The sequence below is a fragment of the Cyanistes caeruleus genome, chromosome 7 (assembly GCF_971803275.1).
Source record: "Cyanistes caeruleus chromosome 7, bCyaCae1.hap1.1, whole genome shotgun sequence".
Classification (NCBI taxonomy): domain Eukaryota; kingdom Metazoa; phylum Chordata; class Aves; order Passeriformes; family Paridae; genus Cyanistes; species Cyanistes caeruleus.
In genome coordinates, this window is record NC_141707.1 from 23,046,211 (window position 1) to 23,061,364 (window position 15,154).

Consider the following 15,154-nt stretch of genomic DNA (forward strand, 5'->3'; position numbering starts at 1 on the left):
AAAGCATGCCTGGCTGTATGCAGTGTGACAGGTTTCACTGTTCAGAACAATTGGTCCCAACTGCTCTTATTTCTTGTTTAAGGTTTCAAACCACTTTTGAAAGCTATCAAATTTCAAGTTAATCTCCTTGGGAGGAGAAAGGATGAGTTTCTGGATGGGAAGACAAGCCAGAACTGATGCACAGTGAATAGCATGAAAGGCATAATATTACTTGGAAGGATCTCTGGCAAGTCTGTGCCCCCTTTTCCTTAAGGCAGAAAGTTTTATGATTTTTCTTGGCGGTGTGGGGAGAATAGGGAATAAACAAGCCAGGAAAATGTGGCATTCTATTGAAGAAAAGAAAATACACTACCCTGAATCTTACAAATAGATTGTGCAAGATTTAATTCGTATTTCTTCTCAGGTAAGAATTAGTACATGGCACTTTTGGGTGTTTTATGTCCACAGCTATACTTGTTCCAATAGCTTTCATTTCAGAATCTCAAGCACAGTCACCAGTTTTTGGAAGGCTTCATTAATAGTAACAAATTGTTAAATGTTAAGATTTGGGTGAATGAGGGAGAATTTTTAACTAAAAATAAATATTAAAATGGAAGGAAAAATAGGCAAGAGGAAGTGAATGACCTGAATAGGAAGAGAAAGAGAGAGATATAAAAATATTCTGAAAAAATACAGCTAGAAAAGAAGTGTGATCAAATAATGACAAACAAAACCCCTCTGTAACTATTTTTGGGTAGTGTATGTCTTGCTTCTACTAGTCTGGTCTATGAATGAGTCAGTTGCTTTAATAGGACAGCAGATTATAATGAGAAAAAAGAAAATATGATTGGAAGCCATCACTCTGGGGGCTCCTAACGAGAGGGAAGTTGAGGAACCAAGTCACTACAAGTGAGCTGGAAGACTCCTGGCTTGGCTGCCTACAGATCCCGGTGAAGCTGACCTGTGAGTCGGTGCCTGGAGTTTTTCAGGGACTATGGAAGTGCTGGCTGCAAGAAAGGGAACTGTCTTCTGATAGGGCTGGTAGGTGTTAAGAGCTGCTCAGCTTCTTCTTGATCAGTGTGTAGGAACTTAGAGATCTTGAGATAATATTTTTAGCAAAACAGGTACTCCATGTATGCAGTTCTAAATATTTCCCCTTCTGTTAAATCAAAACTGTCTAGTCATGATCCTCTCACTAAATTCACAAATAGACATACAGATGCCAGCCTCAGAAAAAATTGGATAAGCTCAGCTCAGAAGAATTAACACACAGCCACTCAGCTCACTAAAATTTCACTTTTCACTTCAGGACACCAGAAACTCCTTGTTGACATTACAGCCCTTTCTGTTACTTTCAGACCCTTTTACCAACATATCCAAGTCTATGTATCAATAATCTATTAGAAAGAGTCTGAAAGCACCACCAGTATCAACATAAACTCAGCAATAAGTGCGGTCCAAGGGGATCTTGACAAATTTACCTCTGTTTTAAGGAATAGGCCAGGAGGAATACCAAGCTGATCCAAGTGTAGTTTCTTTCAAAATGTGTCTAATGGGAGATGATCAACAAAGAAAAAAACTTTTGGACTGAGAAAGTACATTAGAATAGGCCACAGAAGCAAATAAAAGGTCTAGGATCAATATTTCAGACACTTTTTAGCAAATTTAAGCAAAACTAGCTTAGATACTGAATACTCAAGAAAACTTCAATGTAATTATAAAACCATGGATAATTGAAAGTATTCTCCATGTTTGAAGCTCTCGACTGTGTATTCAATTCTAAAATTAAGAATTCTGGATATCATCTAAGCAACATAAATTGTAAGTAAGGGGAATGAATCTTACTTTAGTTGTAACCATTTAGACTGAGTACTGAAAGGCAATCAACATCTACAGAGTGCTGGAAAAAGAGTTTTGAATTCTCTAAAAGGTGGTAATTTGTAAAATTAGGCCTAGGCTTTGTTCCAACACACAAGTATTTTTTTTTTAACTTCAACTTATTTTTACATAGAAATGGTTGGGGAAAACAACTTTAGGCATGGTGATCCATCAACCCAACTACTTCATATTTGCTGATTGAGATTTTTCAGTACCAGGCTAAGAGCTTCTGAAATTTACTTTGCTTTGCTTTTCAATTTACTGGAATATATAATGGTTTGATCTTTTTGAAAACAGAAATGTAGATGCCAGGCATATTTGGAAGATGAAGAGGTTCTTATGGTAAATATAGCATGTATAAGTACTTTCCTCTAGAGACCCCCTAAACATAAGCTCACACGTATACCTTTATAGATGCTATAAAAAAAAAGTCTGTGTTTCTGATCAGTCCTTATGTCTCATGATGAAAAGAGATCCCACTGGCAGCATATTTCCTATTCTGTTTTATCTGGATTTGGCTTAGACAGGATTTTATTTCCAAATCATTTGGGTACAGGCAAAGAAACACCAAGAGGTGAGGTCATAGAAATGCTTCCTATAGTTCCTGTACTACAGCATCTGCAGGGAAATCAGACTTTGCAACCATGAGCTGCAACATGTAAGTATAGAGTGACAGAGAAATACCTATCTACATGTGTGTACTTAACATGAAAAAAAAAGGTTTTGCAAAAGCTTATTATTTGATAATTCCCTGTTAAACCAAATAATTTGGAATGTCTGCTCCCAAGCATAGCAGGTTCCCAGCTATACTGGTTGAAATAATTGGTAATGCCAGCAGGAAGGCATACTCCTATCACCTTCATTACTGAAAATCATTGTGCTCTTTTCTGAAAAATGGTAGGAAAAAAAAATTTAAATTATGCTTGTAATGGTTTCAGACTTCAGCCTGCAAATGCAATCCAGAAAGCTAAATGTAGTAGTAACAGTAGGCAGCTTCCCAGAGGTGCACACTGGGAATACCTCAGGAAGCAGTAAATGCTTCAATAGCAAAACCTTCAAGACAAATGAAAAATGAGACACGCCCCTACAAAAACCCCATACATATTTTTATGCAATGTTTTAAATTATTTGTTATTATGAAAGAAATAGAAAAAATACAATTCCACCAAAAAGAGAAAAAAAAGTCAATCTTTAAATAACATTAATTTATGAAAACTAGAACAATTTTAAGGCATAAAAGTTAACACTTTTTGCTATATGACATATTGCATTTTATTCAGCTACTCATTCTGGTTCTCAAAAAAAGATTAATTTGGGGCAATGTATTTTTTTCCTATGGATGTTACTACTGATCTGATAATATTTTAGACTAATGGTGTTATCATCCTTCTAAAGATTATTAGTTTGGGTTTTTTTCAAAAATTTAATGATTTGTTCTGCACTTTGCTTGCAGGATTTTGGTTGAAAATTATCTAAAACAACTTTGGTAATTATTTTTCTAGTGATTATTATAAGCTTAAGGTCCTTTGGGAGAATGTCAAATTATATGTCTACAATTACTTTGATTCCGTCCAGTTTCTGTTCAATAAAAAATTAAGATCAATAGCTCTTGGCACGCAATAGCTATGCAGAGCTCCTTGTCTCTGCAGGCAAGAAGCTCCAGCCCATATAAATGATGAATTCTCATCCCCACCAAAGCTTGCATTAAGCTGTCTGTTATTCACCATTCATCCACAGATTGTGTGAATCCTCTTTCTCTAATAATTATATATTTATATCAGATGGATTGCAAAGATATTTGGAAATAGGAGAAAACTATTCTTGGGAGCATGCTGAAGGAATATTTGAAATACTCCATAAGCTTAATACATTCTAATGGCTATTCCTAGCCGAGGGAACTGGTGATTGTAAGACTTCAGGCCCCTGTTGAGTATGAAGCATGCAAAGCAGCCTAGGTCAGCACTTGAATTAAGGTAAACATTTCTGAGGTATTTTAAATCACTAGAGGAACTGTGCTTTGTAGTGTCATGCCATCTATGTAAGAAGACCACCTTTTGTACTTTTCTGAGTAGCTCCAGTGTGGCTTTGGGCATTTTTGTGGCACAGTCTGTCTGTGTGTTGGACTTGGGAAAATTAAAAACACACAACTTGCTGCTCTTTTGCACCTGCTGGGATGCACCAAAACCCACCTCTTTTATAATTCAGTTTCATTGCCAAATTTCACCATCTATTGATTATGTTGGCAATGACTAAAATATTTAATTACCATGTGCTTGTAATGAATACAAAACCAATACCTTTGCATATTTTTTCCCTAGATCAGATAAGAACTCTTCTGTACAAAAATTATTTTTACTGAAAATTTAAAAATTTGAAGCATTAGCAAAATATCAACACAAATATAACCAGGAGAATACTTTCCTACCATTTCTATCTTAAGGAGCCACCACATTTCACTGAAGCCAGCAGTATCATTCCTGATGGGGTGGCATGCAGTAAGAACAGGCAGGGATGTGGCCCCCAAAAGTTTATCAATAGAGATATGTGCTCAAATGCTAGTCAAAAAGGGTTTGAGAGCCACAAAGTATTTTGTGAGAATATTCAGTGTGGTCCAGAGGTAAACACACGAATACATGCTCAGTGTTCATGGCACTAACAGTAGTGCTTGTGACTGTTAGGGGTAGATTGCATTTACTGAAATAGCAGAAGAAAGATAAGCAACACCTCATTAGGACAGATGAGAAGAAATGGAATTAAGCAGTGCATTATTTTTAGTATTCTGAATGCTGTCTGTTGACATACCAGGCATGAACTCCATTTTATTACTGTGTATCAAAAGTTGAAATAAATGAGATGAATCACTTAATGAACAACAGTAATATTCCCTTATTGTTAGCACAACTAACAGCAAGTTTCTGAAAATATGACATTAGGATTACTGGAGGACTTCCAATCTGACTCCAAATTTATAAGCACTAGAAATGACATTTTGAAAAACTATTGATTTGTTACATGAATGTCAGTTCCAAGTAAAATACTGAAGATACTTGGATTTGAACAACAAAAAATTAGAGGCTAAAGTGCTAATTATGGTAATGAGAACAAAGATAAATCTTGTCAAATGACATTTTTTTCAGAAAATATCATAAATCTATTTTAAAAATCAAGTGTAGAAGTATGGTTTGTTGTGGGTTTTTTATGCTACTAAATATCATACACTTTAAACACTTAGTTTGGATGCAAGTGATCAGATTAGGTGGGCTACAGGCTGGGCTGATGTATTTAAAAATATTATTAATGAGGAGTATCTGAGTGGTATTATTTCTAGGGAAGACCCTCTATAAATAGGTTCATTTTTTGTGTAATTAATATTTTTGTCAGTTATGCACACTATGCTGTAATGTTTTTGATAATAAAGTTTGCAGATGACATGGAAGAAGGAACAAGGTTAATAAGGTTTGTATTTCAAGGCAAGCTGCATAGTCTGGTTTAAATATTGGAGTTGAAAAGACCAAATTTGAATGTAGTCAAATGCAAGGTACAGGGATTTGGATTCCAGAATGTAGGATGAGAGAGTTCATTTTCAAATGAAACAAGAATGAAAGATTTAAAAGCTAAAACCATCTCAAAGTGTATGGGCTGGGCAAGAAGGCTGTGATGATGGGAATGGTGAGCAGCAAGTAGAGGCAGGGACATGAGTGTGGTATGAGCTGGAACGTGTGGTACTGATGAGGTTTCCTCAAAATATTCTGCCTTTTGTTCAAGAAGGATTTTAAAGGTCTATTAACAGATTGTGGGAGATACAAAAAAAGTGTTTTGAGGGACTGGCAATGAGATTTAAACCAAGCTTAAATAATTCAGCTTATGAACTTGATGAAAAGAAAATGAAGAAGCACTTATTAGTGTTGGGTGGAGAAAATATTACAATGGGAGCTCCCCAGCTTGTCTAACAATGGAATAATATTTTCTACAAAACATTAGTTTATACTAGATGAGTTCACCTTGTAAAATGCAGTTTATTTTAAATAATCTACAAGTGTAGGAACAGCTGATACGAAAGGCAGTGGACATAGAATTGGCCAGGCCTTTAGTTCAGATTCAGAGCAAATCAAATTTAAATTCTTCACTTCCATCATACAGTTTGTTAATTTAGCAATTCCTCTTTTCATTTTTACAAGAAGTTTTTCCTATGGCTAATAGGAAGAATTCTGCTTTAAGATTATTATTGCCATCAAATTATGTCCTTTAGAGGTCATGAAACAAGGTTCTCCAAGATTCATAAATTAGTCTATATTCTGTTTATTTTTTTTCTCTGAATTGCCTTGGGGAAGTTTAAATTGCCACTGGGAATTAGATAGTTTTCAGAATATACCTGTAGTGTGAAGGACTAATGGGAATGAGCCAGCTGTATCTTTCTCATGAACTCAGCTTTAAAGTGGTTGAGTTTAGGGCTACAGTTCAAGTCAGCAAGAAAGGAAGGGGAAAGCCCTTGAAAACCTTTCTTCTGCAGCACAGGACATCTTGATATATTTCATCTAGCAATCACTTACCATAGAGCACTTACTGTGACTTTTTTCTTCATTCTATGACCTTTGTCACCCAATTATTTAATTTCATTCTGATTCCAGTCAAAATAAATAAATTACGGTTTCATTAGAGGAGCAACTTAGCTAAATCCAGTGGAATGAAGCTGAGACTAAACATATTAGCTTATGAGACCTGAAGTTCTGTGAAATAATGTTGCTCATATTTTCCAATTTTTTTTTTCTTAAAATCACTGCTTTATCTGAATGTGGTTGCAATTAAGTAAACTTATCATGGATTAGCATTCCCTTCTATATTGGCATTAAAAATGCTTAAGAAAAGCACTTGGTAATGTCAGATTTTATCATACTGCTCCAATTTTAGACTGACATGGCTATTCCAGCTGACTCCAAGTAACAAAGATGGGCGGCACAGTTTGTAGAAATAAAATATCAGTATAGCCTCATAACCAAAATCAGGGTAACCCTGCTGAAGCTCAAGCATCCTCACATAAGTGCTATGTTAAAAAGGGAAAAATAAAAAATTACTCATCCTCTTCTCTTAGTGTTAAAGGAGGAGGTAATGAAAGTTCAGTGGAAAACTCAATGTTTTCAGAAAGCTGATGAATCAAGACAGAAATCCTGGAGGAAGGTGTGAGAGCTGTTGTTATGGGCAGAAAGTCCTATAAATGTTTCTGTTCCAGTTTCTATACTAATGGCACTTGGGGACATGGTTTGCTGGTGAACACAGTGGTGCTGGTTAATGGTTGGATGCGATGTTAGAGGTCTTTTCCAGCCTGAATTATTCTATGATTCTTCTAGAGTTCCACAGAAATTCTGACACGTGTTGTGTAAGAGAGCTCAATCTCCTTCCCAGAGGACTCTGTTTAGACCTGGAGCTTTCAGGTTTCAGCCAGTTGTTCTTAGGCAATAGAATAGAGACATTTGCATTGTTTGATTTCCTTTGCAAGTCCACCTTTAGATGCTAGGAGACCAAAATCTGCATTTTGCAAGGCAATGATTCAAAGCTGACATAAATAGAGATACTGTTTCTGGGAGGAAGATGGTCTCTGTCAGGACTGTGATAGACATCCCAATACTGCACTGTAAGCAATTGAAAAAGTAAGAGTAGAAACATGCCTTTCTCAAGGTCACATTGCCACAGCTTCCAAAAAAAGTTAAAAACTATAAGTAAATATGATTTTAAATATGACTTTTGCTTCATTAAAGTACCTTAAACAATAGAACTTTCTCAATTCACCTGAGGTGACAACAGAAAAGTATTTTCCCTTATTGACCTCTAAAGACTTAGATTTAAGTATATGCAGCTGAATCTTGAAGAATTTCCCACTAGGAATGATTGAGAAAGGAGGAACTTCCGTAGATTTCTCTGAGATATCATTGCTTTACATTGTGGAATCCATTTGAAAGAGATTAGCATAAAGATCTAATATCATCTGATGAGGAGGCATTTTAGGCGTTGCTTCCATCTGTTTATGGCTGTTTTTGTTTGTTTGATTTACTCTGTCTGAAATCAAGCCATAGTGGCTTACAAGGACATTCAGTTTACTTTCTCACACAAGGGAAGGGAAAAAAGACAGCTGCATTAAAAAAATGAACAGGATAAGCAAATATAAGAAACTTTCATATCTCTTTGCCCTGCAAACTTCAAAGTGCTGTTCTTGATTATGCAATTATTATGTTAATTGGTTTTATTTCAGCATTTACTTAAATGAAAGATCAATTAATAGAAGCTAAAATAATACTTATTCTGACAAATAAATGTTTTAGAACAAGGCATTCTAGAAGTTACTAAATTCTCTTTAGATGAGATAGTATTTATATGTTTTTTAATGCTTTTGTGCAGTGCTGCTAAGCTCAGCATTAGCCAAAAGATCATTTAAGTATAAGTGAAATGTGTATGCTAACCTAAAGCAAGGATGTATCTTGCTATGTAAATAATAAAACACTGGTTATCAGGCAGCAAAAGGCTGGAACCTTAGAACCTGGGATTTGCAGAATCACTGACAGCCCCTGAATCCTCCTGCTCTACAAGGGACTACCCTCAGCGCACAAAGATCTGGGACATCTGGTGCTTTGGACCACCGTGTCATTCAGCACTGAATGAAGGTTGATGTGTTTAGTACAAAGGTATTATCCTAAAAGACTTGTCTCATTCTTACTAAGCTATATCTTTGAGTTGGTGAAGGAGAAATGAAGACAGAAGCATGCTCTGATCTAGATGCCTGAGTACCATCCATATTTAGCTCTACATAGTTTGAAGGCTGAAGAGTCTTTTGAGTATGAGAGCTCGTAGTGAGCAAGTTCAAAATCTGGATGTGGAATGCATGACCTGAAGAGCTCTGATTACTGCTCAATGAGTCCTCTGTGGAAAACACCTACAGACAACAGAGAAAAAAGTTGAAAAGTTGAAAAGTTACCTGAAACAGAGGCCTCTAATTTAGGTAATTGTGAGCTCTTGTATTATAAACAAAGCCCAAGTGACTAGGAACATCTTGGGAAGAAAACCAAGAAACCAAAAGGAAATCTGTATTATTTCCTGGAAGTATCCAAATAATGCAAATAAGAGGAACAAGAATACAGGAGCTGGATCAATTTCTTTGGTGGGAAACAAAGAGATCTGTTGAAAACATTTAACAGGTCACCCCCGCTTTAGTTACTCTGCAGTTATTCAGTGTATTTTTTAAATTTGTGGTAAAGCAAAATACAAGACTTATCTATATTTCTATAAAGAACTGCATCTGAATTATTTTTCTTTTCTTCCCAAAAATACAGACATTTCAGAGTTGAAAAGACATAAACTTAATGAAAGTTATATAGTTTGTTTGACTGGTCTGGGCCCATGTCAATTAAAGAATGACAAAAATAAGGTACTTGGATCCAGAATGAAATTGAAATGAATGAAAATGAAATTGAAGTGATGAATTTATGCCTTTTAGCTAAAAGTGAGCACTGATTGCATCTTCATGTGCTGCTAAAGGGGATAACCAGTCTTGTGAACATGTTCGCTGTAGTAGGTCCTCCAGGATTTTGTGTTAGCCAGTTCTTCATCTGTGTTAAATCAATATCACAAATGGCGCGTCCTGGGGGCTATTTAGGAGGGGTTTGGGGGAAAAAAAAGAAAGGCACCTTATTGCTTTTAGTGCTAATGGTACATTTATTATGCTGAACCATAAATCTGTTTTGCCTGATACTGTTCTTAGGCATCAATAACTCATGGCTTGGAGTTCAAGGTACTACCACGACAATTTCTAGAAATATTCTGATGGATGACTGACAACTTAACTTAATCTCCAAAACTAAGTGTGGTTCCTTTCTTGCTCTTAAGCTCATAAAAGCTAGTTTAGGGAGATGCTAAAAAGAATTAAAATCTAAATTCAACGTCCGGGAATCAATGACAGAAGTAAATCCAACAGAAAAGCCTGCCAGTACTAATTATTTTCAGTTGATAAAGATCATTCATTTACTCAAAATAAATAGGCATATTTATTGAATGGTTAATTAACTGCTTTTTCATTTTTCAACTTTTTTCCTTCCTCCTATTTTTGCCATTCTCTTTTAGTATTAATATGCAAAACAGCAGATGGTTTTTTTATGAGATAAGTACGAAAATAGTCGCTTGGGAAATCAGTTTATAGGCACTCTCAGAGGTATAATAGGCAACCCTATACATCTTACAAAGAATCTTGTAAAGGGATTTAAAAGACTATCAGAGCTAGTTTTATTGTAGAGGAAGAGATGTCAAAGAGAAATGAAAGAACAGTCCATGAATATTCAGATTACTGTGACCTTGACCTATTTAATGTCCATAGTTTAATTGTAGAAGCTTTTTATGCTTAATTGGATTATAATTCTTCAGTTATTTTCTAGGATAATGTGTATTGTTAAATATCAGAAACTGCATGTGAGTACAAAATTACAAAATTAGTGATACCTACCTAAGGAGTATCCACTGAATTCAAGAATTCAGTGTTCACCTTTCATGACTAGAATACTTCATCATTTGGGGGAAAATCAGGGACCTTCTTGTAAATAAGTAACATGCAAAGTATTGTCAAATACTAAGGAAAGGAGGCTTGAAAACATTGACACATCTTAACATCTAAATTGTACAATTTAAGATGTTTGGAAATATGATTTCTTTTAAAAATGCTGTTTAATTCAGTTGCAAGTTTGGTCAGTTATCATTTAAGGGTGAAAGGGTATTTGGAGATGTTCTTCTGCCTATTTGAATATTAGCATTAGTCAGATACCAGGAAACTTAGTCAACTAAAGGAGAAAAACATTCCTCTGACTATTCTTCCAATGGTCTTCATTGTGATATGACTGGGTCAAAAAATAAAAAATTATATGCAGAGTAAATTGAGGTCTTGAGGTGCTGGATAATATTTGAAGAAAGAAATCAAAAGCTTTTGCTACCTGTTTCAAAAAGGAGGTATGTGATATGCATTTACAGGTTTTTGCTTACAGAAGTAGCCCATGCAGAAAAATGGCCAAAGTCTTCAGAGAGACTTGGGTAAAGGACTCCTATAAGGAACCCCTCTCCTCCTCCATTTATAAGACCATGTGTTATTTGGTCTAAATATAGGAGTTTGTTTTTTGAAGACTTTGAGCCATTGTTTACACGTTTCAGCATGACTCACTTGTGCAGGTTGTTCAGGAACACAAGGGATAAATTATCTTGAGAAAAGCAAGAAAGGTCAGAGAAGGACGGAAAAAACGCCAAAAACCTGCACCACCAGATATTGTAGTTGTCTTTCCAGTCATTGATACCAAAGCATTTTAGTGTTTCAGCAGATCCCAAATGGAATCTATATTAGTATGAGCAAACCTCAAACAATGATTTATTTATGTGCAAGGCATCTTAAGAGCAAGGTGTCTAAAAAAACTTGTCCTGTTTACTCAAGGTTGTTGGCAGGAGTAAGGTCTATGAGATACTGCTTCCTTCATTTCAGCATGGAATAGAAAGGATCATGTGGAAATTCAGCCAGTAAGGGCAATTTAGTCACAAGCACTGCAAACCTCTATTGCCATATTTTCCATAAAAGAAAAATTCCAAAATTTGTTTCATAGGCTTACAGTCTTCGGTAATAATGACTAGCATTATCTTGATAACATGTATAGCAAAAGAGTTTAGATTTTTTTTACTCCTCACATTAAGTCCCCAAAAATGCATACTTCCATCTCCATCCTCATGAGGGGTTGTCTAGTCCATTCTCTCTTTTCTAATCAGCAGATTTTTCTGCAGTCATTTTCAAAAGACTGCAAGTTTTAAAAGGATTTTTTTAAAACTGCATTTACTTTATTTACTTTGACCCTCTATCTGCTGAGGCATCAGAATAAATAATTTGCTGGTTGAGTATTATATAAACTTGACTTATTTTCTTACCACTGTCAAGCATTAGCCATTAAAAGGCACATTACCAGTGTAGCTGGTTCAAAAAGAGTCTTTTGCTGAAAGTTCTACTTGTCAGCAATTTCTGTATCAATTTGTGTTTAGATAGTCTTGACTTGTTAGCAGATCAGACCCAAGGAAAAATGCGTAAAGAAGTAACTGTAAACTGAAAAGTGCTGAGGCTCAATGGAAGAGCACTTTGGCTGCTGTCTGAGAGAAGTAAACAGTATTTATACTCCAGACAAAAGCTATGGCTTTCATGTGTATGTTGAAAGATAAAACTTGATGTTTGCAAACTATTACACTGGATTTACTTATCCTCATGAGGACAGACTGATGAGGTTGTTCTCTGGTTGGATATACAGTTATAGGAAATATTAGAAAATAAGACTGGAAAATTTGAAGGAATATCCAATTCATCATTTAGCCCAAAGATGGAATCAGCTGTATCAAACTTAGACAAGTTTGCCTGAACTGTAACATCAAGCAAACTGTACATTGCCTTTGCTGCCAGCCAAATTTACATTCTGTCCCTTTAGGTTGCCTTTCCTACTCAATTTCTGTGTACTGGGTTGGGTAACCTGTACTTTACCAACAGACTTTCATGACTTTTCTACCTGATGCAGTCACCATTTGGTTATCTCTAGCTGGACTGTCCTGTCCCGTGCCATGGCTGTGGAAGCACCTGAGCTTGCTTTGGGTGAGTGCTTTGTCTGCTTTGCTGTTTGGTGTGCTGTGAGTAGCAGAATTGCTGGTTTTGCACCTTAATTAAACTGTCCTTGAATGTTTCCAAAGCCCAATTCAATTCATGATATTTTCAACTCTTGATTAACTCAGGCCAGGTATGTAAACATTTTTTTTTTTCTAAAACAAGCACTCTTATTTAACACTTGAAACACACCAAAAGTACAGGTTGGTACATACAAATTATTTGAAGTTTTAAAAGGGACTCCTCATTAGAAGTCTAAACCAATATGTGAAAAAATAAATGCACTAAGGTATTTTTAATATTGTTTTCTGAAGATTGATTCTGAAGATTTCCTGATTTCAAATACAGAAATAATTGGTTTTTAAAAGTCATTCTCAAATTATATTTTTCTTGCTTTTTAATTTTTGTTTCCACATTCTTAACTCAGGGTATGCTAGCTATAGGTCTTATTAGTGATCTGCCTTTTATATCAAATGCTTTTGATTTTTTTCTCTTTTTCTCTTTTTCCTTTTTTTTTCTTTTTTAATTCTCAATCATTTTTTTTACCTGATCAAATTTGATAGAAGAGTCATTGTAACTTTATCTCAAAAGGAGAAATATAATATAAATAGATTTGGAAGACAAAAATTTGGATTATTTTTATCTCTTTCACCTTGATTTTCATTTTTGAGATGAGAGCTCAAGTCATGTTTATTCTGATAAAGACATAACTGATAATAATAGAGTCTGCACCTAATCTTGCTTCTGTAAAGCCCAGTCAGTGTTCCACACTGAGTCTTAAAACTTTTCTTGACCTTTTAATGTTGCCACAGGATTTTGTGTCCAGTTGAATTTACTTTTGATCATGTCTAATCAAGCAGTCTCAAATATAACCACAAAACGTCTTAGTGAAACCTTTGCCTTCTTTTGTAAAGAAAAACTTTATAAATAAAAATATTAATTCAATAATAATTTGTATATGCATTATATGTATTTAAGGCTCTTTAGTTACTATTAAAGCATTAAAATTAAATAAATTATGGAATGTAAGTTATATGCAGTAGTTTTAATTTATATGAAGCGCTTCTTGTAAAAAAGGTTGTGTAGTTATTTAATGGCTGGCTAAGCATGAATACTTGTTTCTCCTGTTCTGCCCTGCACAGAAGTGCTGATATGACCCAAACAATAATAAACTATGAAATACACCAAGGCTTCTCTCAAGGAAAAAAAGAAAAAAAAGCAAAGAAACACCAGAATTGACCGTAAATATCTTCACAACAGAGAATGTATCTTACCCATCATTTTCTTGAAAAATCAAGCCTCTGTAATAGAAGCAGTTTAACCCCTGTAACACCAGGTACAACAGGTAAAAAACGCTTGCTTTCCAGAAACTAAGCTGCATGCAGTAAGAGTTATTGAAGGGAATAGCAGTTCCCTTAGGAAATTAATCCCAGACTTTATCTTATACCAATGCTTTCCTTCTACTCACCACAGTAAGCAATACCCAGAGAGAGATGTGCAGGAGCAGCGTGTGTCTCCCGGTGCTTCGCCTTGCTGTTGTTCTCCTGGCAGCTGCAGCTGAGCAGTCCTGCAGACACTGTGTGACAGGAGCTCTGCTGCCTTAGAGCAGGTACAGCTGCAGCTGCAGCGCTTGCTGTCTGCCTCACATTTGGAACACCCTCACTCCTTCCGGTCATTCGTTCCAGGGGAGGAATGACACCAGCATTTCTGAGCTGTTCTTGTCTTTTCTCCCAGAACAGTCAGGGAAAGCAGACTTCGTGATCTCCATGCTAACTACCAGCCTGCCTGCTGCCAGTTCTCCCTACTTCTGCCAGTGATGACATTCAGCTTGCTCCTCCACACAGGATACAGCACTGATTCCTCATTATGTAAGGCAGTCTAGGTCAAGTGTAGGAGAGACACTGCTGGCCTGAGCAAGCTACTGGATTGCTCCCTCAGCTTCATGGGGTCTGGAAGCTGGATCCTGATCTTTGCTACATCTTCTTTGGTGAGTGTTTTTGCATGATTTAAAAGGTTACTGTGCTCCTTTTCTATGCAGATAGCTGTCAGCCATACTGTGAATTGCAGAGATGATTTCTTAGGTGAAACCAGCTCTGTCAGCATGATTGAATTAACAGAGTAGTTCTTCTAGGCATCTCAGCTTTAAGACACTTCGCAAATAAATAAATAAATCATAAATTGGATTTTTTAAGAAACATCCTTTCTAACCATATGGGGATTAGAGTTAATTTGTCTGATTAAGCAGTGAATTAAATCCATTTGCTTGAAGATGATGTGGGAAAGCATTATTGGATATTGCTATTAGCTCTGAGAGGTTTACTGCAGTTCTTGGCTGTTGCATTTTTTTAGCCTTGCAAATTACATATATGCTTCTCCTATTAAATGTTACAAAAGAATCAAAACTTGTATTTAATTGTCTTGTACTTTCTGGCTATTTTTTGAAGCAGCAATTAAACCCAGGATGCTATTTGCTATGTATTGCATGAATGTGTGAATCCTTATGCTTCTGAGATAGGTAAGGTGAATACTGCAGATAAAATTACATTTAGTGACTGCTCTGCAGAATGCCAGAACAGTACATGGGAGCTGGATTTATTTTAGAGGGTAGCTTTTATTCATGCACCACATAGAATTCAAAGACCTTTTTTT

The 15,154-nt window shown here is 35.8% G+C and overlaps 1 protein-coding gene across 4 annotated transcripts in view; it reads right to left on the minus strand.

The window, feature by feature from the left end:
- Positions 1 to 14,277, minus strand: part of LOC111932140 (uncharacterized) — an 85,101-nt gene extending 70,824 nt beyond the window's left edge. For all 4 annotated transcript variants that reach the window (XM_086896808.1, XM_086896809.1, XM_086896811.1 and 1 more), the window contains exon 1: positions 13,974 to 14,277. In XM_086896808.1, coding sequence (XP_086752934.1) covers positions 13,974 to 14,181 — 208 coding nt within the window. In that variant the 5' untranslated portion in view covers positions 14,182 to 14,277. The remainder of the gene's footprint in view (positions 1 to 13,973) is intronic.
- Between the last annotated feature and the right edge of the window lie 877 nt (positions 14,278 to 15,154).